General features: G+C 34.2%; 1 protein-coding gene across 1 annotated transcript in view; it reads right to left on the bottom strand.

Moving 5' to 3' along the window:
• The window catches only part of LOC133331427 (roundabout homolog 2-like), a gene marked incomplete at both ends in the record, with an annotated part of 36,260 nt that extends 11,207 nt beyond the window's left edge, over window positions 1–25,053 (bottom strand). The window contains 8 exons of the mRNA XM_061539817.1: window positions 1,171–1,331; window positions 1,461–1,701; window positions 1,980–2,078; window positions 3,227–4,555; window positions 4,706–4,837; window positions 7,496–7,636; window positions 8,003–8,287; window positions 24,951–25,053. Coding sequence (XP_061395801.1) covers window positions 1,171–1,331; window positions 1,461–1,701; window positions 1,980–2,078; window positions 3,227–4,555; window positions 4,706–4,837; window positions 7,496–7,636; window positions 8,003–8,287; window positions 24,951–25,053 — 2,491 coding nt within the window. The remainder of the gene's footprint in view (window positions 1–1,170; window positions 1,332–1,460; window positions 1,702–1,979; window positions 2,079–3,226; window positions 4,556–4,705; window positions 4,838–7,495; window positions 7,637–8,002; window positions 8,288–24,950) is intronic.
• Window positions 25,054–26,959: the final 1,906 nt, after the last annotated feature.

Genomic DNA, 26,959 nt, shown 5'->3' with positions numbered 1-26,959 from the left:
TGTTTTTTTGGAGAACCAAAAAGAATATTAAGCGTGCATATCTTGAAAAATCCAAAAATGTATATTTTTTAATTGTTTACAGAACACTATAAGAATTGGGCCATATTAACGTTGGGCGTATTTAAGACTTTTTTTGAGGTTGTTATTAGGACTAAAGGTGAGTAGTTTTTTTTAATTACCACAACCGTAATATTCCTGAATTTTTCATATATGTTTGTCAATACCTATTATGTATGGACTTGGAAATATTTTCGTCAGCACCTTATTTAAAAATCTTGTTCAAGAGCTTATAAGGTGTGTATTTATAAAGATTTTTTTGAGGGACCCTAAAGGATTTTTTTAAATATTTTTGTTGGAACCTTACAAGGGCATCAGGCGTAATTTTTTTTTTTTAAAATATTTTTTTTTTTTTTTGGACCTTATAAGGACATTATCCGTAGATTTTTAAAACGTTTCTGTTGGAACCTTATAAGGACATTAGGCGTAGATTTGTTAAAAAATATGTTTTGGTATCTTATAAGGACATTGTGCGTAGATTTTTTAAATATATTTGTTTAAACCAAAAGCGGACATTAGGCGTAGATTTTTTAAATATTTTCGTTGAAAACTTGAACGGATATAGTCCGTAGATTTTTAAAATATTTTTTTTAAATATTGGTCACATCTTTCGACTTGTTCAGAGCTAATGTTTGCCAAAATATCCCCATTTTTTTCTATTTTGTATTTTCAAATGTTTCTCTTTTATAATTGTATGTGTGAGCAATTTGACACACACCGACAGCCCATGGGACCTATTTTGGGCACTGCTGCCATAAAGTGACATTAGGCGTATATTTTTGAAATATTTTTGCAAGACCATAAAAGAACATTAGGTGTGTATTTTTTTAAAATTTTTCATATTTTTGTTTGCAGAACTATAAAAGGATATTAGAAGTAGGTTCTTTCAAATATTTTGGCAGGATCGTGTAAGGATTAGTCATGTTTTTTTATGTTTTGCAGGGTATTAAAAAGGCGCATACTTTTAAAATACAGTTGGCAAAAATATTTGGTGAGGATTTCATTAAAGTTTATCCACTTCACATAATTTTCCTTCCTAGTAACTTTTATGTTAACTTTTAATTAATTAATTAATATTCATAAATTTTGTGTTTGTTTGTTTATATAACTTACCATGTAAACTCCCCAACGATGTTTGTTTGATGAACTGATATCGTTTAAATAACACCAATGCACCAAATAGAAAAACTATAATAGCGATTATGGAGCCCAGTAAAACGATAAACCACGTCTGCGTTAAAAAATCATCGGCAATATCACGATTGATGGGATATCTAAAAAAGTAACGACATAAAAAACAAACAAAACAGGTGGGGGGAACATTTCATTAATACTCAACACTTCGACAATTGAAATGCATTAAAATCATCTACAGCTGGCAAAAAATGCCGACAACCACCTACCTTGTATAGCCTGTATCCAATGATTGTGTTCTAGGATCCATACGCAATACAGCCGGCTTACTGAATGGACCCACACCGACACGAGTGGCCGCCGCAACGGCAATGTAATAGGTAACACCGGTAGTCAGATTGGCCAGCAGCAATGTTGGTGAACTGGCATCAATTGTCATATTTTTATAGATGCGTGTTGTATTGTGAGCATCAAGTCCTTTGACAATTACATTGTAGTTGGTAAGGATGCCTGTGAAATTAAAACGGGCGAAAAAGAAGAAGAGAGAGACAGTGAGTGAGTGAGTGCGAACAAAAATGAAAGGAAAAATTGCCGGCTTATTTCAGGCTGTTATGGCGAATGATGAAGGATGAATAGGATAGGGATTGGACATGGACGTCATTGTGATGGTGGTGATGATGATTAAGTAGAGCTCTTTTGCTTGCTGAATGTTTGCTTTTGTGCTGTGTTGTGTTGTTGTCACGTTAGCGCAATCATCAGGAGAGCACTATTTCATCTTTAATCCTTACCATTGCGAGTCTTGTTGGGATACGGTGGCTGCCATTTCAAAAAGACAGAGGTGCGATTGAATTGTATAGCTTCCATGCCATGTGGTGGCGATTCGGGAACTGTAATGAAAAATGGCATAATAAATGGAATTGTAAATTGCACATTGGTGTGGTATGAGTGTGTGTGTGTGCGTTCACTCACACACTTTCATCAGAACAGAGGAGAACAGAAAAATAAGAAGCAATGGAAAATAAATTGAATGAAATGTAATCTTTGATTAACAACCGACAAGCCTAGAACCGAAATGTCCATTTGATAATGGACAACGTGGAGTGGAGTGAAGGGCTATAAGAACTTTTTCCAGTTAAGCTGATGTAAGGCGGGGTAGGGGGTTTTAATGGTATTGAGCTTTTACATATTATATATCCTGAAGAAAAATAAGGGGTTTTTTAGTAGGACCCTAGCGTTGGTGAAGATTTTTTTTTAAATATTTGTCGGAGGATCCTATAAGGGCAATAGGCCTTTATTTTCAGTCATAATGAAATTTGGCGTAGATTTAAAGGACACTAAACGCGGATTTTTTCAAAATATTTTGCAATATCCTATAAGAACCTTAAGCGTAGATTTTTTAAATATTTTTCGCAGGATTGTCTAGGACCTTAAGCGTAAACTTTTTTAATACTTTTAGCAAGATCCTGCAAGAATATTAATCGTAGAGTTTTTAAAAATAATTTTTGAAAGGATCCTATAAGGACATTAACGGCAGATTTTGTAAACATTTTTAAAAGAATCCTATAAGGACATTAAGCGTAGACTTTTAAAGAAATTTTTTCAAGATCCTAAAAGGACATTGAAGGTAAATTTTTTAATATTTTTAAGGACACTATAAGGACATTAAGTGTAGAATTTTTAAATATTTTGAGCAGGACCCAATAAGGACATTAAGAGTAGATTTTTTACATATTTCTAATAAGATCTTATGAGGACCTTAAGCGTAGACTTTTTTAAATATTTTTAGTAGGATTCTGTAAGGACATTAGGTGCAGATTTGTTAAATATGTTTGGAGGATCCCATAAGGGCATTAAGTGTAGATTTTTAAATATATTTAGGAGGATCCTATGTGGACAATAAGCGTAGAATTTTTAAATATATATTTTTTTTGAGTTGCTACTTTCGCTAATTTGCTACGCGAATCATTAACACCACTGTACTATTTACTACAACAACAAATCAAAACAACAACACTATCCAACACTTTCTACTTACCATCTTCCATTGTTGAGCATTGCTTCGAATTTGTTGGCTTTCCTATGACGCTCTTGTAAAATGGCACAAGAAAAAACTCATATTTACTCGCCTTAGCCAAACCATTAACGGTACACGCGCTCGCACCATTGCCCGCATTTAAGACTGTCATCATTTTATACTCGGCCGAATGTAGTTCACGTGCATAAATATAAAATCCTTCAATATATTGGCCGCTATCGATGTCCCATGCCAACCGTACACTGGTCGAGTCTGTGGCATTGGCTTCAAGTAGTTCTACAACGTCGTTCGTTTGCAACAACGTTTCCACTTCGGCGAACATCAAATCTTCATTGACACCACCCGCACCATTCATGCCGCTGCCGGCACCACGATGACTACCCCTGGTCACTAGCTGGCCGGCTGTTATCGGTTCAGATATGGGTGAGGGCGGAGAGAAACCCAAGGCATTCTCGGCGCGCACAATAAACATGTATGCCGCACCATTTGTCAACCCATCAACTGTGAAAATAGGTTCAATCAGGCGTGATGCAATCGGTATCCATGTTTTGCTTTTATTCGTCGAATACATTTCCACCGAATAGCCCAGCAGTGGTGAGGCTCCTGGCTTATCACTTGTTGGCCAGACGATGGTCAGTGAATCGGCACTTGCATTTAATACTTTCGGTTGACCAGGAGCTGAAGGACACTTACTTTGTTCAGGTGCCCGATAGAATTTGATGTTGGGATTTGTGGGCACTTCGATGCGCAAATAGCCACTCCATGTACTCTTGCCCGTACGACTACTGGCTACACATGTATACAGACCCTGATCCTGTTGCCTGTCTAAATCGGAAATTATTAAATCACCTGCTGTGGTCAAATTAACTTTTGCCGTCGGATGAATGGGTATGCCGTCACGATACCACGAAATGGTGGGGTTAGGCAGACCAATTGCCTTACAATGCAGTGTGGCCAAACTTTTGACAGGTAGTGTTTGATTAACCGGTCCCATTATGATGATTGGCGGTGGTCTATCTTCCTGTGAGTCCAGAGTTAATTGTGCCCGTGTGGTTATGGTGGCCACTTCGTTCATGGCATTGCAGACAATAACTAAATCTTTGTCACTGCGTTGAAATTTCGTTAGCGTCAATATGGAATGACCCTCTTCGGTATTAATCGATTGGAAACGATCTAACGGTGGTGCACCGGGGAATATGATGGTTCTATTATTTTTAATGGTCCAAAAGATTGTGGGGCGAGGATTGCCGGTGGCACGACATTCAAATGAAGTGTCGGCACCCAATTCTACAGATTTACTAGTGGGACGTTGTAAAAATTTGGGTGGTGCTACACGGGAGAGTAGTTACGAAAATACACAGAGAGGGAGAGACACATAGAGGAAAGGGTGTTATATATTTGTTTATTTTAGCGATATGGTTTTATTGTGATATTTATATAATTTAGTTTTTGTTGTAATGTTGTAGTATTTAAACTTACCGTATACTGTCAGAGTACCCATGGCTGAAATGGCTCCCACAATATTATCAGCTTCACAGCTGTATTCACCCTCATCAGCCACAGTGACACGTTCCAATCGCAAACTTCGATCTTCCAGTACACTGACACGATCTGTGAAACAGATAACGGATACTAATTAGTTTTATATAGAAAAAAATTAAGAATACGTCCACGTCAAAATTTGTCATGTCCTACAACATGATCACGTGATCACGTTTTTACAAGATAATGAAAACCTAGTAATCTTGGATTTAAAAATGATTTTAAGTCACAAACAGAGTCTTCTATGCAATTTTCAAGACGTTCGAACTCGAAGTAATTTTGGAAAAAGCAGAAAATTTGCGCATCGGGTCTTTTAAATGACTTACAAAAATAACCCTAGGATAAGTATGCTTAGATTAAACATGAAATAGCCAGGTAAACATGAAATAGAAAAGCGTGGATTTGTAATAGAATTTCGAAGACAAGGAGTGATTTTTTACGAATATTTCATGAGGATAAAATGTTGATTTTGCAGGATAGTTGTACGATTAAATGTAGATCTTTGAAGGATACTTCAGGAGCACCAAACGTGGATTTTAACAGGAACTAAATGTGAAGGACGAAGCCTAAATTTCTAAAAGTTCCTTTGAAGTGGAACATTTCAGAAAGAACAATAATGGATTTTTAAAGGACAGTAGAACCATTCGACAATTTTGAAAAGATATATATATATATATATATATATATTTAAGCAGGAAGAAACGTGAATTTTAGAGATTCTTTGAGGAGGACAAAGCGTGGCTTTTTATAAAAATAATTAAGGAGGACAAAGCATGGATTTTAACATGTCCTTTTAGGAGGACAAAGCGTAGTTTGTAAAGGCCTTTTGAAAAGAGCAAATACCAGATTTGTAAAGGTTCTGGAGATCCCAAAGCGCGAAAAAGTACCTTTAAGCCTGGTATAGAGAATGGAGTTTTTAAGTGTGGTTTTTAGAGGATATTAAGCGAAGGAACTAAAGTCTGGAAAAACGGACTTTAAGCGTAGTAGAGTGCAGCTTTTAAGAAGGATTTTCAATGGATTTTTAGGGGATTTTAAACGGAACTCAATGTAACAGTTCAATTTAAAAGGATGGATTTTTTTCAGGATTTGTCCGCTGAACCCCAAACCAGTGTCGTGGATTTTTTAAAGCCTTTTCAGACTGACACAGACACTAATAAGAGTGACTTTTTTAAGGTCTTTTCAGGAGGGCACATAAGAGTGGATTTAGATTTAGGATTTGCAGTATGAACTATTTGGGATGAATTTTGTGAGAGTTACACGGAATAATTTTAAACAATATGTTTATGAGAGTTTTTAAAGGACTAATAAAAATGTTTCAGTATGGATTTCAGAAGATTTTTTTTTTTTTAATTTTTCAAATTGTTATATTGAAAGAAATGTGAATTGAACAGATTTTGCTGAAACGGTGTAATTAGAGCAGATTATTCTAAGATTTTAGAAAGGAATGGCCACGATAAAGAAATAGGACTATTTTGAACTTAAAAAAATATATATATGAAAGGCTTTTTGGGAGGACTATCGAGAACTGTTTAAGAAGACTATGAATATAATGTTCCAATCAGTAGACTATTATATGATTATTTACCAAGGTGTATAGCTAATAGAAGAATTTCTAAAGGATTTTTCTAACAACCTGCTTCTATTTCCCACTATTTTATACCTTCCTATTTCCTATATATGTAGGTATTAGTATTCCTTACAATCAAAAACCAAAATCAAAGTAAATTTTCTTTTGTAGGCTCACTCACCCGGACACATGCCATAAATCTCAATAGTACACACAATTATTTGGTAGTTTCCTCTATATTTGTAACGTCAGCTGTCACTTTGTTATACGACCACAAACTTAAATAACCATACATCAATAACTTCGCCCTCGCTCTCTCACCTACACCTATATATTTTTGGGTGCTTAACTTCGTTCGCTTTCAGTTGTCTATCACTGTAAATCCTCAATTCCACCACAAGCTAGCGATAAAAGGGGTTTTCGAAAGAGAGAGAAAAAAAACAACATTTACTATCTAACTGATGCATAACCTGTAACATTTACCACTACATGAAACATACACCCACACAATAATACACCGGTTTCAAAAAATCTAATGATATTGTAACTTGTGATGCTTTGCAAAGGTGTTGGTGGTGTTGGTTCGTTTAGGCGATGTTTAATTCACAATGGGGGCTATTTATTAAGACAAACAATAGGGTGTTCTAAATTTTATTTTGTAAAATATTAACTATTTTTTAGAAAAATGTGGAGCCTATACATAATCTTATAAAATTCTTAGAGTCCTTCATAAAAGTAAGCCAATGTGGGGTAGGGTACCATTTAGTCCAATTTTGGTCCCTTCCATACTGGTTTCATAAAAATTTTTATAAATAAATCTCCCAGATTTCCAAAGAAAATTACAGAGTTAGAATTTCCCCCCACTGTTCTTTCACAAATACCATGGAGTATATTCTCGTAACTCGTTCGCTAGAAAAAATGAAACAAATCGATTCTAATACATCACAGCACTTAACCTAAATAAACTGAATATGAAAGACGATGCCAGGTGGAAGGGCGGATGGCTACAAACATCAAATGACAAAATGTAGTTGTCAGTGTAGGAAACACTTCATAGATAGGTCGTGGGTGTATGTGATGTTGTTGTTCTTGTCGTTGTAGATGTTGTTGTCAGTTTGCCAGCGTATTGATGGCTGTGTCATTTGGATTGTAAAACTTACCTAATGGCATATTGCCGCCAGAAGCTGTACGCAGCCATAAAACATCAGGCATTGGATCACCGCCAACACGACAGGGGAATGTTACTGATGAACCTTCCAAAACCGTTTGATCATGGGGGCCACGTATTATAAATGGTTTCACTATAGGGGGAGAGAAGGAAGAGAAACAAGAAATATAACACAATTTTAGAAAAAACCGATAGATGGCTGGGGTTAAAAATACAAATATATTATGGTTGATTTGTGGGTATGTGGGTATATATGTGTGTGTAAGCTATCACTGGGGAAATAAAGGTATTAATATTTTCTTACAGACATTTTCAGATTATCTTTTAAAGAATTTGATGGGATTTTTTTTTTGCTCTTCCCTTTTTCTCAATTCAGTTTTGGTTTAATTGACAGATTAGTAAATGTATTATTGATGAAGTTAATTTGTGTGTATGTATGTGTATGAGTGTGTGTTATTTTCCAAAAGGGTTATGAATTAATTCACAGCCATTAACTTACCATGAACTTTCAATGTGGCTATCGCTGATTCTCGAACGCCAACAGGATTTTTTGCAATACACTGATATTGACCCTCATCACTTTGTCGAGCATCCTGTATGGCTAAATTGCCACCATCAACAATGCGTACACGTTTCGATGATTCAAAATCGATTATGTTGCCACCTTTTTTCCACAGTACCACTGGTTCGGGTACGCCACGTGGTGCTGAACATTCCAAGAGGGCTGTATCACCTTGAGCTATGCGTGTATTCTGGGGTTCTATGCGAAATTCATCACGCAGAACTAAAAATAGAAAGAAAAAGCAATAGAAAGAATATTTGTATTAAAGGAAATATTTATAATGAGAATATTTATTTTAAGGAACAAAGAAAAAAGAAAGGGTTAGGGTATGTAGGGACTTATGTTTTGACTAGACTAAAACTATTCAGGCATTCCATTACATTATGCTCATACATACAAATATTTAAAGAAAAAAATTTAGTTATGTTCGTTTTCTTGTAAGGATTATAAATAATCTTTGGTGTTTGAGACATATATCTATGTATAACTATACAGTGAGTCTAAAAAAATTGTATATAGAACATAAATTTTAAAAGCTAAGTGGAATTTGTATGTTCACATTAAATTAACATTCACGAAGTTATAAATTCAAATAAATATAAATGCATTAATTTGAATGTACTTCATTTTGACGCTCATGGTATGTAAGTCCATCATCACATATGTTTGTATGCATTCCATTTGTATTAAAACATATATAACAATTCGTTTGCTTTAGTTTTCTTTTTCGTATTATTTTCTTTCCTTTGGGCTATGTCTGGAATAGTTTTTTTTAGTTTTCTTGTTTTACAACTACATATTTTTATAAGACCCTAGCTTACAATTTTGTTTTATTTTTAGTTTCAGTTCAGTCTGGACACGATTGTAGTTATTGTTTCTTTTGAAGATGATTTAATTTTTTGTTTATTTTCTTAAAAAAATTGTTATTTGTTGGTTAGAGAAGGCGTATAAGTGCTAGTTTAGGTTAGTTAAGGTTAAGGGGTCGGAACTGTAGTTTAGCAAAATGTGACCATCAGTCGAAAACATGCACTCGTGTGTGGCTAGATGTTTTCCATAGCAATAGTGTTTATTTCTCTTAAGTAAAAACGAAAGAAGATTTTTTACACTTGAATTCATTTTTCAAGTTCGAAGGAAAGACTTACTTGAAACGCGGTTATCAATTTGAAGATTAGGTGTCCATGCCGTATTATAAAATTCAGGCCTAAGGAAATCCTGTTGAAATTGCTATAGTCAACATTTATTTAAAAAGGTGAGGTGTCCATGCCACAAATGTTGCCTTGATTCATAATAAAGGCGAACTGTTAACGTGCACCCACTTCGGCTGGAAAATGTAGAGCATAAAATCATTACTGCCTATATTTCAAAATTCCTCTTCCTGTTAGAGACGAATGTTTTTACCCACTTTATCAAAAATGAGTTTTAATCAAATTTCACTGCCTGTTTTCCTAACAAGAGTGTACATAATTCTGCTTAGCAAACTATTAACTGCGGGCCGTATCAAGGATAGCTTATCAACTGTTGAAAAATTTGCTGTCCTTTTCACGAACTTTTAAAATATACGAATGAACGGTTTATATCGTGTCACGATTTTATAAAATATTCATGCGTGAAAGATTTAAGGTCCTTTTCAAGAGTTTTTAACAAATACACTCTTGAAAGGCATTGGAACCTCTTCTGGAGTCGTTAACATATCCACGCTTGAAAACCTTTGAGTCCTCCTCTAATAATTAAAATATCTTGGAAGGATTTGGGACCTCATGAAAGGACTTGAGTCATTTTCAAAAGAATTTTGGAAATCTCAACTTACTATGTTCGGTTGAAAAAATAGTCCACCCTTTTGCGTTCTTAACTTAATTTAACAAGCGTAGAATCTGTGGTGCACCATTTACATAAATAGAATACAAATATATATGTCAGCTATATCTAAACCTGTTGGATTCGAATATAAATTTACATACGTGTTTTTAGACTCAATGCGATACAGTATTGGAGCACAATTTGTACGAAAGCGATCGAAAAGATATGATAAATCGGAGATATGTAAATCTGAAGCCATTTCAAAAAAACCCATATTTCGTCTCAATCGAAGAAACATTGAGAATTTGTGTATAATTTCCATGAAATTGGACGAATAAATATGTAGAAAGGAGCTATTCCTTAATCTTAACGGATTTTCGTCAATTTTAGTAGGGTTTGCCTTGGGCCAACTAAGTGATACGTACAAAATTTGCTGTATCACCATGCGGTGTAGGATATACGGATCCACTGCCAATATTCCCACTTCACCAACCACCCCCTTCTAGGTTTCAAAAGATCTACTTTTTATTTGAACTAATAACTTCCCAAAAATGAGCCTCCAGTGAGCGTAGCAGTATGCTCGGATGGGGCGACCATCTGGTACCATATAAAACTACCGCTGAGCGCTCGGTTTCTTCTATATTTCGAGCACGGGTAATATTTCGCAATATTTGCACTCTTTTGGCCGCTCTTCCGACATCCATTCGAATTATTTGGTATCATGACAGCCATTCGAATTAGTTGGTCAAACCGCCTTCATTATGAAAGTCAAGTCAAGTCAAGATTTTGGTCTATTTAATCCCCGAAATATCATCTGATCATCATCAAAGATTGTAGGTGTCGTCATCGACCATAACCTTAACCTCATGCAAAATTTACTAGCCATCAGCGCTATATTCCCGCCCTCTAGTGTGATAAAGTCGGGCGGGGCTGACTATATGATACCCTTCACCACTTTGGTATATTCAACAGATGAATCCTAACAGACGTTGCAGGACCATTAACACGAAATCCATAAACATGCCATTCTGCAACCTATATTTCTATATATCTGTATAAGCGATATCAAATCTGAGACGATTTCAATGCGACTTGACAAATGCTATTTGGAAATCGGACAAACTGTTGGTTTTTAGTGCACAATTTACATAAAATCGGAAGAAAATATATAAAGGAGCTATATCTAAATCTGAACCGATATTCACGAAACTTAACACACAACATTCTAGACCTAATTCATTACGCTTTGTCAAATTCCATGCAAATCGAAAGACATATAGGGACTTTGGTGCGCCATTTACATTAAATCGGACGAAAATATATATGTGAGCTATATCTAAATCTGAACCGATTTTCAGAAAACTTAACACATATCATTCTAGACCTAATTCATTACGCTGTGCCAAATTTCGTGTAAATCGAAAGATATATAGGGACTTTGGTGCACCATTTACATTAAATCGGACGAAAATATATAGGGGAGCTATATCTAAATCTGAGCCGATTTCTCCCAATTTCAATAGGGTTCGTCCCTGGGCCAAATAAGTGACCTATGCCAAATTTCATCCAAATCGGATCATAAATGCGACCTGTACTTTGTTCAGAAAAATATGTGGACGGAGGGACAAACGGACATGCGTAAATCGACTCAGAAAGTGATTCTATGCATATTCTCAAAAGGAACCATGGGTCTTTCTTTATTTTTGGTTGTTACAAATATATGCACAAAGACATAATACCCTGTACCACAGTGTGCTGAAGGGTATAAAAGCTGTAGTCTGTATCGTGTTTACAAATTATAATCGACACACGGACGGACAGATATGGCTATAGGTGACTCAGCTAGTGTAGACACGGCGATCCTTATACTAACAGGTGGGTCTTGGACCAATATTTATTTAAGCACAAATATTCGTCAGGAAAGGGGAAATCTGCGTCGCGCTTTAAAGGTTGTTGACCTAATTTCAAAGTTTTTTAAAAACACACCTGTGCATTAGATTCTTATTAAAAAACAATTTATATAAAATTATTTTAAAATTCTCTTTAAAAATTCTTTTAAATAATAAGTTAATATGCCCATTTTTTATTTTTTTTATTTATTTATTTTATTTTTTTTTTTTTTTTTTTTTTTTGGAAGCCCTTCAAACCCTTCCTTTGTGAATCCTTTAAGAAAAATCCAAAATTGTTCCTTAAAGCTTAAAATTTCCACCGATGTTAATATCTTTTCGTTACAAATTGTCAATAAATTACCAAAGTATTTTACGATAACACTAATCCTCTATATATACGATACACTACAGCGCCCATGTTTATAAATCACATTAAACTTTCAAATGATGAAGACAAGCGAACGAATGGCATTACTTATTGCCGAGGTCAAATGAAATGATATACAACATTTCAGGGATAAGGAGACGGCTAAACGATTACTTGACACCGGCCAATGTCAATCGGAACACACATATACGACGGCACATAATAAACTAAAAGGGTATCAAGGGGAGGCATAAAACAAAAAGCAATTCTCATAAAAAAATATTGGCTACAGAACATAAAGCCCCATTAAAGAAAGAAAATAGCAAAGGCATAGAATGTAAAAGTTTCGAGGAAAAAAAAATAAACCAACAAAAGGAGGAGCTGGCTAACAACATTGGATGGTTCACTAATAGGTGGGTGGTAATTCTATTTATAGACGGACATTCAGACAGACTATCTCCGTAGGTCTCCATAATACACCAACTGTTTGCTGACTTACAAATAGATAGGACATAAGTATTGAACAATGATTAAATTTTTACACCAGAAAAATCAATTACAATAATGTCTGTCTAAGGAGTATTTTGTAAATAACAATTGACTGGCGGACGAACGAACGAATGAACAGACAAAAGGACGGACGGTCCGTCGTTGTCATTTGGACAGCCAGACAGATATGTAGTACCAGCAGTAGTAGTAATATGACAATACAATAAAGCAAAGTAAAATAGAGATGGGAGAAAAAGCCGAACTAAACAAAGTAAACGACTGCGACTGAAACAGCAGACAGGCAATGACCATAAACTGAACTGGTCTGTACTGGACATTCAGGAAATCATGTAGGGCGGTCAGGCAAATATTTAATGATTCTCTGATGACAAAGTGTGAGAAAAGGAGGAGGCGTCGATGTTGTAGAAAATAATGGCAACAAATACTAAAAATCACTTACAAGTAGAACAAAGTTAAAGTCGTACATACGGAGGTGGTAGGTAGCCACAATAAAACAAACCAAACAGAAAATAAGTGCGAAAAGAAAATTTAACAAAACTTTTTGTCGTAGTCAACAAACATGGTCATGGAGGACAGACACACACACATACGTTCTTTACATCCTACATGCTGCGGCCATAGACGACATTGACCACCACCACCCACCCACTAACACATGCTTCAAGTGCATGTAGACAAGTCTATGTCGTACACATACGCTCAAGGATATTATTTTTGATTTTTCATGCTAGTCATCGACACAGACTCATACAATTACACCCACACATGAACATAGCACTTATGTGCAGTCGCAGCCAATGGCCAACAAACCAAACACAATTTTCTACTGGACAACCGAAAGAATCTCATTATAATGTTGTCGGTTTGTGTGGGTGGTGTTGAAGATGTGTGAGTGTGTGGTTGTGACATTGCTGATTCGGAATTGTAGTAGTAATGTTACTGGCTTTTTACTTTTGTTGCTGCTGGTATTAAATACCACTCCTGTAGATGACAGTCATTCCAAGAAAAAGAAGTCGTCTGTTGATATCCTTCAAGAATGACAGTCAATGAATGAAAATAACATTGGTGCTCAACAGACGGAAGTTTTGTTTGATGATTTTTCAGAGGAATATTAAGATTTAAAGAAACTAGTGCATACAAATATTCCTTTGGATATGAGAATTTAAAAAATTAAAATTTATTACAATTTAGGTTATAATTTTTATATAATAAAACTTTGTGATTTATGGTCCAGAGTACAATGAATATTATTTTGCTTCTTGTCAAATGTCCTTTAAAATAGGCAATTTCAGATTTAGGTTAATTTGCACAAATTACTAGAAAACCATACATTATAGGATTTGCCTTCATAAGTTTTCTAAAATAAAGCTTTTTGAAAAATTTGTAATAACATGATCTTGCGTCCTCCCCCAAAAGTACTTTAAAAATCAATTCCTTCAGATCCTTCAAAAGACATTTTTTATTGGTTACAGTACGTATAAATAACAAATTCGAGCTTTCTAGACCTTATTAAGGGACCACTTCCATTAAAATCCATGCTTTCTAGACCTTTTTCAAGGACCTCCCTTAGCTTTGGCTGATCTTCAAAAATAATTTGAAATTTAGCGTATTTAAACTTTACGTATTCTTCAGAAGTTATAAAAAAAACACACATTTTCTAAGTCTTCAGATCTCTAGAGTCCTCTTCAAAATTTACTTTAAAAATCCATAGTTTTTTTAAGAATAGAGTCCTTTGAAAGTCAACGCTTTCTAAGTTTTGAGACCTTTTCAAAAGTCCCTTGAAAGTCAACGCGTCGTAAGTTTTGAGACGTTTTCAAGTCATTTGAATATCCTCGCTGTCTAAATTGTGATACCTTTTCAAAAATACTTTATAAATCCACACTTTCGTAGTCAATTGCCCTGTAAAAATCCCCTTTTTCTATGGATCTAACTTCAAAAGTCCTTTAAAATCCACGCTTTTTAAATTTTGACACATCTTCAAAACTCGACGCTTTATAGTCTTTCCGATATCTCAGCTATTAAAATTTTTGTAGATCCTTTTGAACTTTTTCGAAAGTCCTTTTAAGGTTCTCCACGCCTCCGTGCCATTGGTACTTTCTCAAAAGTCCTTTTAAGGTTCTCCACGCCTCCGTGCCATTGGTACTTTCTCAAAAGTCCTTTTAAAATCCACGCTTCTTTGCCTTTATGGCTTCTTCGAAAGTCCTTTTAATGTCCTCCTCTAAAGTCCTTTTAAAATCCACGCTTCTTTGCCTTTATGGCTTCTTCGAAAGTCCTTTTAATGTCCTCCTCTAAAGTCCTTTTAAAATCCACGCTTCTTTGCCTTTATGGCTTCTTCGAAAGTCCTTTTAATGTCCTCCTCTAAAGTCCTTTTAAAATCCACGCTTCTTTGCCTTTATGGCTTCTTCGAAAGTCCTTTTAATGTCCTCCTCTAAAGTCCTTTTAAAATCCACGCTTCTTTGCCTTTATGGCTTCTTCGAAAGTCCTTTTAATGTCCTCCTCTAAAGTCCTTTTAAAATCCACGCTTCTTTGCCTTTGTGGCTTCTTCGAAGGTCCTCCTCAAACATCCCTTTAAAATCCATTGACACTTCTTCAAAAATTTATTTTTAAAATCCAAGCCTCCGTGCCATTGACACTTCTTCAAAAATTTATTTTTAAAATCCACGCCTCCGTGCCACTGACACTTCTTCAAAAATTTATTTTTAAAATCCAGGCCTCCGTGCCATTGACACTTCTTCAAAAATTCATTTTTAAAATCCACGCCTCCGTGCCATTGACACTTTTTCAAAACTTCATTTTTAAAATCTGGCATTATAACTTCTTAATTCTCGCTTCCACTCCACCTTGCATTTGGGATGTCTTCAAAAGTCATTTTTAAAATACTTGGATTTAGGTATTCTTCAAAAGTCCTCTTTAAAATCTACGCCTCCGTGGCATTGGGACTTCTTCAAAAAGTCCTCTTTAAAATCCACACTTTATTGGCTTTGGGGAATCCTCAAAAATCCACACTTGAAGAGCTTCGGGTCCTCTTTAAAAGTCTTTTAAAATTTCACGATTGAAATGCTTAAGTTTCTCCTCAAATATTCCTTAAAATCCACGCTTGAAATGCTTCGAGGACCCCTCAAAAAAAAAAAAAAAAAAAAAATACAAATCCACGTTTGAAATGCTTCCTTAAAAATCTTTTAAAACTCTCGTTTTTCATAAGTAGAGTCATCTTGAGAAGTCCTTCAACAATCCATGCTTGAAACGTTTCCCCTTGAAAAATCTTTTAAAAATCCTCACTTTTGTGCCATAGAGCATTGATGCACCTTTTCCGCTGGTGCATATTTTATATTGAATTTACACCAGAACGTAAAAAATACGATCCCGGTGCTTAATAATACCATTACCAGATCGTCAGAGATTGTGAGTCAAGAATATATGTGTATTATCCCGAATAAAACAATAATAGCTCCCTTATAACCCTCCCTAAATTTATCTTCTTTCTCTTTCTTCTGCATTCTTGCCCATGTTCCTGCAACATATTTGCATAAATAATCACCCGTCCAGAATATTCATGTACGCGCCACAATTGAACAATCTTTGGACAATTGTAATTAGAAAACTGCAATAAATTAAGATGTGCAGCGGCAGCAGCAAATGAAATGATTCTCATAACAATTACATAAAGTTTCTTCTGCGAATATCGCCACAAATCTCAAAAGAAAAGACAAGATTCACTCAAACAAAAAAAGCTACGAAAATGAGAAAAGTGCCAGAATAAAATAGCCGATATTAAATCTGTAATTTTTTGCTTGAGTTATTATCATCGCTGCACACCCAGCCCTCCAAATTCATTTTATATACCAAAAAAAAAAAAAAGAAAACCAGCAGAGCAATAACAAATAAATGCCAAAAGCGTAATAATCATCATTAGCAGCATGGTGAATAGCAGCGATTGCGACATCAATTAAAATAAGAGCTCAAAGCCCTTAATTACTGTCACATAGCAGAGAAAGAAAAAAAGAAAATTCCACAAAAAATTCACAATTTTCTTTGGACACCGAAATGAGATGGAGTTACGAGAGAAAAAAAAAAAACAGCTCACCATTTAGTCTAACCCCCTTTGAATAAATTCCTTTAAAAAATCCAGATCAAAAGGAAAATGTCAAAAAGTTAAAGTAATTAACTAAACATCGAACAAACAGAACATGTTAAAACTAGTAGGGTTTGGTTGAATGAAAAATGGAAAAGTGTTTCATACCTTTTCCCCCCAACAGATTTGCTTAATTTTCTGACATAAAACATTCATTGGTGTTTTTCAACATAGAAACGAAAAAAAATGCATATTTGAATTTTCAAAAAAAAGACGGTGTGTCTCCAAACTACTCTAGAAAAAAGGACTTTATAAATTAAGCGATTCAAAGGAAAAAAGTTTTTATTTCTAGGGACATTTTAAAATAGCCGAGCATGCACTGAAATCTTGAAATAGCCAAAGGAGAAAAATGTCCCAATACTAAGGAAATAAAGAAACGAAGACATGAAAGAGTTTTAGCAATTAAGTCATTCCATTTGTTGGCATCTAAGGGACAAAAAAGTGATATGAATTTCTTTTCAAATTAATCATCTTTTTCTTTTGGACTTCACTACGAAGAATAAGAAAGAAAGAAGTGAAATGAAATAAGTCGAATACCCCATACCACACTGTGATAAAGGATAAAATACAAAAGGGAACGTGATTTAAAAAAATACCTCTGCGGGATTTTTTTAATAATATTTTGCAGCTTTAGGTGCGGATTTTTTAAACAATTTTTTGCAAGGACTATCACAGCTTTAGGGTTGGATTTTTTAAATATTTTTTTCAAGGACTATCACAGCTTTAGGCGTGGATTTTTTAAATAATTTTTTGCAAGGACTATCACAGCTTTAGGTGTGGATTTTTTTAATAATTTTTTGCAAGGACTATCACTGCTTTAGGCGAAGATTTTTTAAAAAATTTTTGCAAGGACTATAGGCATTGATTTTTTAAATCATTTTTTGCAAGGACTATAACAGCTTTAGACGTGGATTTTTAAATAATTTTTTGCAAGGACCATCACAGCTTTAGGCGTGGATTTTTAAATAATTTTTTGCAAGGGCTATCACAGCTTTAGGTGTGGATTTTTAAAATAATTTTTAGAAAGGACTATCACAGGCGTGTATTTTTTAAATCATTTTTTGCAAGGACTATCACAGCTTTAGGCGTGGATTTTTTAAATCATTTTTTGCAAGGATTATCACAGCTTTAGGCGTGGATTTTTAAATCATTTTTTGCAAGGATTATCACAGCTTTAGGCGTGGATTTTTTAAATAATTTTTTGCAAGGACTATTACAGATTTAGGCCTGTATTTTTTAAATCATTTTTTGCAAGGACTATTACAGTTTTAGGCCTGGATTTTTTAAATATTTTTTGCAAGGACTATCACAGTTTTAAGCACGGATTTTTAAAGACATTTTTTGCAAGGACTATCACAGTTTTAAGCATGGATTTTTAAAGACATTTTTTGCAAGGACTATCACAGCTTTAGGCGTGGATTTTTTAAATAATTTTTGTACCAGGACTATCACAGCTTTAGGCGTGGATTCTTTAAACCATTTTTGCAAGGACTATCACAGCTTTAGGCGTGGATTTTTTAAATAATATTTTGCAAAGACTATCACAGCTTTAGGCGTGGATTTTTTAAATCAGTTTTTGCAATCACAGCTTAAAGCGTGGATTTTTTAAATCATTTTTTTTCAAGGACTATCACAGCTTTGGGCGTGGATTTTTTAAATTATTTTTTGCATGGACTATCACAGCTTTGGGCGTGGATTTTTTAGATAGTTTTTTCCAAGGACTATCACAGCTTTGGGCGTGGATTTTTTAGATAGTTTTTTCCAAGGACTATCACAGCTTTGGGCGTGGATTTTTTAGATAGTTTTTTCCAAGGACTATCACAGCTTTGGGCGTGGATTTTTTAGATAGTTTTTTCCAAGGACTATCATACTTCTGGCGAGTATTTTTCCAAATTGACTTGAGATGAAAATACCTCCCTCTGAAAACCTGTAATACCACTTTGAAAATTAGACTAGGGCATGGAATTACATTTAATTTAAATACTTCGTTGGTAATAAACAAATCTCTGTTTCTTTTTATTATTTCTGCTTTCTTCAAAAAATGTTTTTCCTTAATTTTCATTACAAAAAATTTATATATTTTTACCATAACTTCAAGTAGAAAAATATTTTTGCAATAATATTAATGCAAATTTAATACCAAAAAAAAAAAAATTCTTTTTCTTTCCCTACACAAAAATTCTGCCACACAATCAACATGATTTATGAACTTGTGCAAAAAAGGTTCTACAGAAAAAAAATCTCTAAACCCACAAAACCTCAACCTCTTTCTTCCATTTCACTCCATTTCTCATTTTCATAGAAACATTTTTTAACAATACATCTATTTTTTTTTGTCATACTCTTTCAACCGGAAATTCATCTATACATACACATTTTACCTATGACTAGACTAAACTTTTAACAATAAAATGCAAAAGACCGACAACAAAAAAATATCCCACACATTTCTTTCTCTTTCTTGCATCACTTCGCCCCCTCACTCTGTGTCTGTTTGTGAAAAAGATTTGTTGTCCTCGCCACGTAACTGTGGTCACTTCTGCAAATCAGTCTTGTCATTCTATTGCATTTAATGTAAGCAGATTTTTTTTGTGTGTTGTTGGTCGGTTGGTTGGTTGCTAGACTAAACGATGGCAGAAAAAACCAGGAGTTGGGAGGGCTTTGAGCGAATGCAGTGACCGGTATAGGGAATAATGTAAAGGTGATAGAGATAAACCATCGTACTATGTAAGATGAAAATATTTCATTTTAGAAAACAATTTGAATTCGAAGTTCAAATATTCGATTTTAAAATTCCTTAATAGAACGAAGAATAACACACATCAACCGAAATATACTCTTGCGTATAAGTAATATTAATTGTAGGTTCATTGTGAGTATAATTCATATTAATTACAGACATATAGTGCGTATGAATGTGATATTACTAATACGCAAGGGAGACCGACAATGGAATAAACAGTATGTACTTAACAATTTTTGGGTTTCCGTATTTGTCGTATAGGAATAATATTGTCATATTGATAGACAGATATTGAATCTGGTTTGTGTATGAAAGAGGTGATTTTGATTTATGTATTTTTTTAAGTGTGCGAAATTACAAGCCCTAAATCTAAAAATCTTCCAAAGTTGAAATCGAGAGGTTTGCCGTAAAACTATTAGGGCGTATGATATATAATAAGTAACCTATATAATGTATGATTTACACACATATTCAATATTTATCAGAAAGTATTGTGAAGGATGCAGGACGGCTAGAAAAATAATAAACAATCAACTCAGCTTATCAGGCGACTGATTATAATTTATAATGGACCAATAAAGCATGGATAGATTGTTATACCGGAATGTGCCTGGGATAATAGCCTTTTGATTGCAAAAATAGCCTTTGATTGCAAAAAGTTGGTAATACTGTACTGCATACATTCCAATATAATGTTTGTATAAAATTTAATTGCATTTAATTAATATTGTGGGTGCACCTAAACGTATGATTAATAATAACTATGGGTCCACATTGCGTATGATTTACAATAATATGTTAATAAGTATACGCCAATATAATGGATTTATTTTTCCCCAACCAATATATAGATCGTTATGCCTGTATGGATCTAGGATAATAGCCTTATTGCAAAATAATTTAGTTGCATTTAATTAATATTCTCGGTGCACCAAGCCACATGATTTATAATAATTATGGGCTCATGTTTGCGTATGATTCACAATTATATTTGAATAAGTATACGCAAATATAATTTATTGCTCGAAAATAGAAGAACATTCCCTAAATGATTATACGTTTAAATCATCATAAGACCTTTTAAAAATATTTTCAAATTCATCATGAAGTTCTGAGTATTGAATGGTTGCCTTTAAATAATACGATACATTTTTGGTCTGAAATAAAAAAATGAACAACTGTTTTTGAATCCGATTTGAGAAAATATTCCACATATCTTCCGTATTTTTTTCGAACCTGGCTGATCAATGTGAAGATGAAAGTCTTGAATATCGCAATATGAAATTATCCTTGGTTGGTCGAGAAGCATCTTGTGAAAAAAGGGGTGGAACAAAAATTGCGACAAGTTAGTGGAGAATAAAAGCTGTTCCGGCCACAACAAACAAATGACGGGGCCGACCATACGATACCCTACACAACTTCCATGAAAATCTAACTTTCTGTGGTTCTATATTCTGAGATTGGGCAATATTTCGCGATATTTGCACAATTTTGACTGGCTAGCGGTCAGCCAATGTTACCAATAATCAGTACAGCACCTCTAATTACTTGTCCAGATTCCCTTCACTGTGGGTTGTGTTGTGATGTTCGGCTTTCGACTCGAAAAGTATCATTTTAGGCGTTGTCCTCGACCATAAATGCAACCACATGGGGCATTTCAAAGCGATCAGCGTGGTAATAGGTTACTAAATAATATATAAATACGTAAGCACCTGTAAATATTTAAGTCTAACTCCCGCATCCGAGTACCTACGACAAAATAATTGGTATCAATTTAAAGGTCAGCCACTCCTCATTGATAGACTGACAACTTCTTGACTCTATGTCCTTCAGGAGTAAATATATAAGCTATAGAATACAAATTTTGTAATTTTTCACACAAAAGTTAGGGTTCATTTGACCCGCTAAATATTGACCGATCTTTATCAAAACAGGCATGCTTATTCTTCGGCCCAATCCCCTTCTCCATGCAAAAATAAAGTTTTTGGTCTTTTCCAAAACAATAGGGGTCTTCATTGGCCAGAACCCATCCTACATGCAAAATTTCGTGAAGATTGGTCCATAACTGTGGCCTGTATCGTGTTTACAAATTATAATGGACAGACGGACAAACGGACTGACGGACGGTCACACATGTCTAGATCGACTCAGCTAGTCGAGATATGACGATCAGTATACTCAAAGGTGGGTCTAGGACCAATATTTCGCGGCGTTACAAACTTTTGGGGCTGCACAAAGCTTTAATACCCTGACAACATAGTTGTGTAGGGTATACAAATAATGTACCATACCTTTACCTATGAATTCCATAGTCAAAACCAAACACCCTAAGACCGATTGCCTTAAGATCAACATTAAGTATATATCGAAACAGAGTCATGCCTGATAGCCACGTCAAATTGTCCCAAGAGTATTTCTTGATACGCCTATCGGCGGGGACATTAGACCTTTCTTTTTTGTAAAGTTATGGTCAGTAAATTAAAATATCTAGGGATGATTATTGTTGGGATTCAGTTATTGTTTCACTCCCTTTTGGAAATATGACTGATTTAGTTTCATCCCCTAAATTTTTGGAATTTGGATTAACAATTTAATAATTTTAATAACTCTAATTAATAACCTCCCGATCAAATTTTCTAAAATATTTCTAAATATTTCTAAAATATTTGTACAACCTATTATTAATAAATTCCACATAGATATTCTTAAATATGAGATAAATTCCAAAAGACAATCTTAGCCATACTTACAGACATTATTAGAACAGAAAAATTCTCAAAATATTTCAATTATTCTGTTGTCTTAATGAATTCGAGTACGTTGAAAATCAAATTTCAAATAAGACAAAAATCCAAAGAAAATAACAAAATTGTGAGTTGTGATTTCCCTTTTTTGCGATGCTCTTCTCTCAATAATAACGCCCTTTTCATTATTCGTTTATTTTAGCTGCCATCAACGAGAAAAATATTGCGAAACAAATATTTAATATTTCTAAATCGCCCAATTTGCTGTTAGCGGTTTCTTTTGGTTTCATGGAGAGCTTTTTTCTACTTTTTTATATTTTTTTCTACCCAATATATATCTATTTTTTTTTTGTTCGTTATTTTCCCCAGGGGCTTATGCGGTTCGTAACGAAAGAAACACAACAACAAAAGAAATGGAAATGGTAAAAAATACTGCAAAATATTGACATGTTCAAGAACCAAAACTGACACATTTAACGATATGTTAAGACTCGTTGCTGCCAAAAGCCTGAAGACAAAAACCAGAAAAGAAAATCTCAAAACTTGGAATGTTATATGTATGTCAGAGAGGGGTTTTATTCCATTGCTGTAGTTCGAAAACACTGAATGATAGGGAATGAAAGGAGGTAATGGAAAGCGAAAAAAAAGAAATAAAATTTCCTAGGTGGAAATATCAACAAAATTTTAAGGCAATCGAATCAGAGGAAAAGCAATTGTCGTTATGCCTTTTTATCGTCAGGCAAATTTTATGCAAATATTGAAATGTGTTCAGCAATCTTTAAGTTATTTTTAGCCTTTTTTGGTGGGTGAATAATGTTTGTCTGTGTGTGTGGTAAAAAGTCAAATACACATTAGCCTACATATATATTTTGTCATTATGTTCTATATTTGGTCTTACGAACCAATATGTGGGCGTGATTGGGAGAATGGAGATTTTTGGCTGACATGGAATATTGTGATTTGTAAATGAAAAAGGTGGAATTTGATTTTATTATAAATAAGAAATTTAAAATTTTAGTTGTATGGCTTAAATGAAAAATATTCTCTTCTCTAGATTTTATACACTTTCCGAAAAATCATCGCCTTTCCCTTTATCTAATCTAAGCCTTGTTATACCCTTCACCACACTGTGGTACAGGGTTTATGTCTTTGTGCATATGTTTGTAACAGGCAAAAGGAATCGAGATAGACCCATGGTTCCTTTTGAGAATATGCATAGAATCACTTTCTGAGTCGATTTATGCATGTCCGTCCATCCGTCTATTGATGTTAAATTGTAAACAAAGTACAGGTCGCATTTATAATCCGATTTAGATGAAACTTGGCACAGCTCACTTATTTGGCCCAAGGACGAACCCTATTGAATTTGGTGTACCAAAGTCCCTATATATCTTCCAATTTGCACGAAATTTGGTATAGCCTACTGAATTAGGTCTAGAATGATGTATGCTAAGTTTCGTGAAAATCGGTTCAGATTTAAATATAGCTCCCATATATAGTTTCGCCCGATTTTAGGTAAATGGTGTACCAAAGTCCCTATATATCTCTCGATTTGGACGGAATTTGGTACAGCCTACTGAATTAGGTCTAGAATGTTGTGTGCTAAGTTTCGTGAAAATCGGTTCGGATTTAGATATAGCTCCCATATATAGTTTCGGCCGATTTTAGGTAAATGGGGCACCAAAGTCCCTATATATCTTTCGATTTTTACGAAATTTGGCATATAGTACTGAATTAGGCCAAGAATGACATGTGCCAAGTTTCGTGAAATTCGGGTCAGTTTTATATATAGATCCCATATATATATATATATATTCGTCCGATTTAAGGTAAATGGGTCTCCAAAGTCCCTATATATCTTTCGATGTGCACGAAATTTGGCATAGGGTACTGAATTGGGTCCAGAATGATGTGTGCTAAGAAGCTTACCAAATAGCGTGCGTAAAGTTTGCTTAAAGTCTATTTAAAAAGTATGGAATAGGTTGCAGAATGGCATGCGTAAGGATTGATATTAGTAGGTTTACTTATAGATAAAGTTCGGATTTTTAAGTTCGTTCAATTTCATGTCAATGTTCTTTCGAAAAGACGACATCTGTAAAGATACATATGTAGAATATCCCCAAAGTATCAGTATGAAGGGTATCATATAGTCGGCCCAGTCCGACTTTGCTACTATCCTTACTGGTTATATATGTTATATGTTATTTTTAATAAATCGTCATTTATGTGAGTCCTTATAAGTACGTTTTTTAAGAAGCTCATCTTGTCTTTGTCCTTAAAATATATATATATATATATATTACCGACGCCTTTTGTAAGTCCTTCAAACAATATTTCTTTAGAACATTTTTGCCTTGTCTGAGTCTTTTAAAAATAAGTGAAATATCACGACTTATGTCGGTCTTTGAAAAAAAAAAAATTAAAATTGTTTTGATAGATGTATATTTAAAATTGTATTTTTTTAACAATTTTAAATTTTATAAAAAATATATTTTTTCATTTTTTTTTTCAATGGTAAAAATTGCTTATCTATGTTTCATTTTCTTCAACGTTATACTTCTCTTTCATTTTCAAATTGTATTTTAGCTGTCTTCAACCTCTTGACAATACAACACTAAAGTTTTCTTCAAGACAATGAAATACAATAACAACAGAACAGCAGCAACAATACGAAACCAAATGAAATTCTTGAATACTACTTACCAGCCACTTGTAGTGTCGCATTACGTGAACGTGCAACACCCAGTTCATTTTTAGCTTCACACCAATATACGCCCGCATCCGTTTCGCGACGTGAGTTCACCACCTAAAAGATTTCAAATTTTGTTGTTTTTTTACAAAAAAGATATGGAAGAGTAGAGAAAAAGAAGAAGAAGAACGACAGAAAAAAATTAAATAAATAACAAATATTTTTCCATTAAAGTTAAAGGTTTTCCTTCCTACAGCAGGGTTCCCCAAAATAACAGAAAATATACTGTATTCAATAAAAATACACAAGTGGAAAATGAACGAGCGAACGAACTAGATGAAATATGGAAGGGGGAAATATTGTATTTTTTTCTCACTCTCCCCTTTTCTCGAGTAAATGGTAAATGCATAAATTTCGGTCGATGTTGTTGTTGTTGCTGCTATTTTTCGGAGGGTAATATTTATTTCGTGTTATAACCTTAACGGAATATTACGTGAAATGTAGTATCTAATCGCTGGAAGTGAAGTGGGTGTATCTACGTACGTATGTACGTAGGTATTCTTTCACGTTTCCTTCAAATCGAAAAAAGGGTATCTGGGTATTGATGGCTTATGTCATGCATAACAAATTAGAATAAATCAGTTTAATGTATTGCGATTTGTATTCGCTACATTTTATGTCAATTTCTACTATTGGTCCTTTTGCCCCTTTTTCGATTTCGTTTGGCAAATAAATGCTAACATTTGGATATGTTGTTAGATGTTCATTTCATGATTTGTGCAGGGGGAGTAAAATAATTTTCCATTTTCATATAATGATATTTTAGCAAAGAAATTGGATTTTGCGAAAAAAGAAGAATATTTATATGTTAGATGGGAAATGTTAAACAGATGTGAAAAAATATATATGTAGTATTTTTTTATGTTTTTTTTTGGGGAAAACATTGAAATTTATTTTCATATCAATCTTGGATATAAGTAACTCAATACCATTCTTATAAAAATATTGATTCATAGGCTAATTTTAAGAATTCTCGAAACCATATTCATAAAAAATGTACACGACTTTCTGTGGTCTTCGGTGTTAAGAGAAGAAATATATAAAAATATACCGGACCTTTGGGAGTTTAAACATAAAACAAAAGTCGAGTCGACTACATAAGGTCCTTGGGGAACTTTTTTTTTCATTTACGCCATGTTTATCATGTGCCTAAGCCTTCATTGAAAATATACCAGAACTGTTTTTGAGAAAATCTACGCCTTCTGATAGTCCTTGAAAAATATTTTTGGGAAAATCTACGCCTTCTGATAGTCCTCGAAAGATATTTTGTAAAAATCTAATTATACCCTACACAACTATGTTGTCAGGGTAGTATAGCTTTGTGCAGCCCCAAATGTTTGTAACGCCGTGAAATATTAGTCCTAGACCCACCTTTAAGTATACCGATCGTACATAAAACTAGCTGAGTCGATCTAGATATATATGTGTCCGTCCGTCCGTCCGTCTGTCCATTATAATTTGTAAACACGATACAGGCCACAGTTATCGCCAATCTTCACGAAATTTTGCATGTAGGATATTCTGGCCAATGAAGACCCCTATTGTTTTTGGAAAAGATCGGTTAATATTTAGGGGATGAAATGGACCAAAAACATTATTTTTGTCGGTTTTTCTGGTCGCTCCTGAGGCCGCAATTATGGCCCAAACACCGCGAATTTTAGCATGAAGAAGGGGATCGGGCCAGAGAATAAGCATGCATGTCTTGATAAAGATCGGTCAATATTTAGCGGGTCAAATGGACCCTGACTTTTGTGTGAAAAATGACAAAATTTGTATTCTATGGTATTTATATTTACTCCTGGAAATTTAGACCCCAGGAGTTGATAGCATATCCAAGAGGAGTGGTTGGCCTTTAAATTGATACCAAATATAGTGATGTATCTAATATATGTGGGAGTTACAGTCAAATATTTACAGGTGCTTACGTATTCAGATATTATTTAGTAACCCATTACCACATTAG

The sequence above is a fragment of the Musca vetustissima genome, unplaced genomic scaffold (genome assembly GCF_032173495.1).
Source record: "Musca vetustissima isolate MV318-11 ecotype Yass unplaced genomic scaffold, APGP_CSIRO_Mvet_v1 utg135051, whole genome shotgun sequence".
Taxonomy (NCBI): domain Eukaryota; kingdom Metazoa; phylum Arthropoda; class Insecta; order Diptera; family Muscidae; genus Musca; species Musca vetustissima.
The sequence above is the reverse complement of the archived record's forward strand: the minus strand, read 5'-3'. Positions and strand labels throughout refer to the sequence as shown.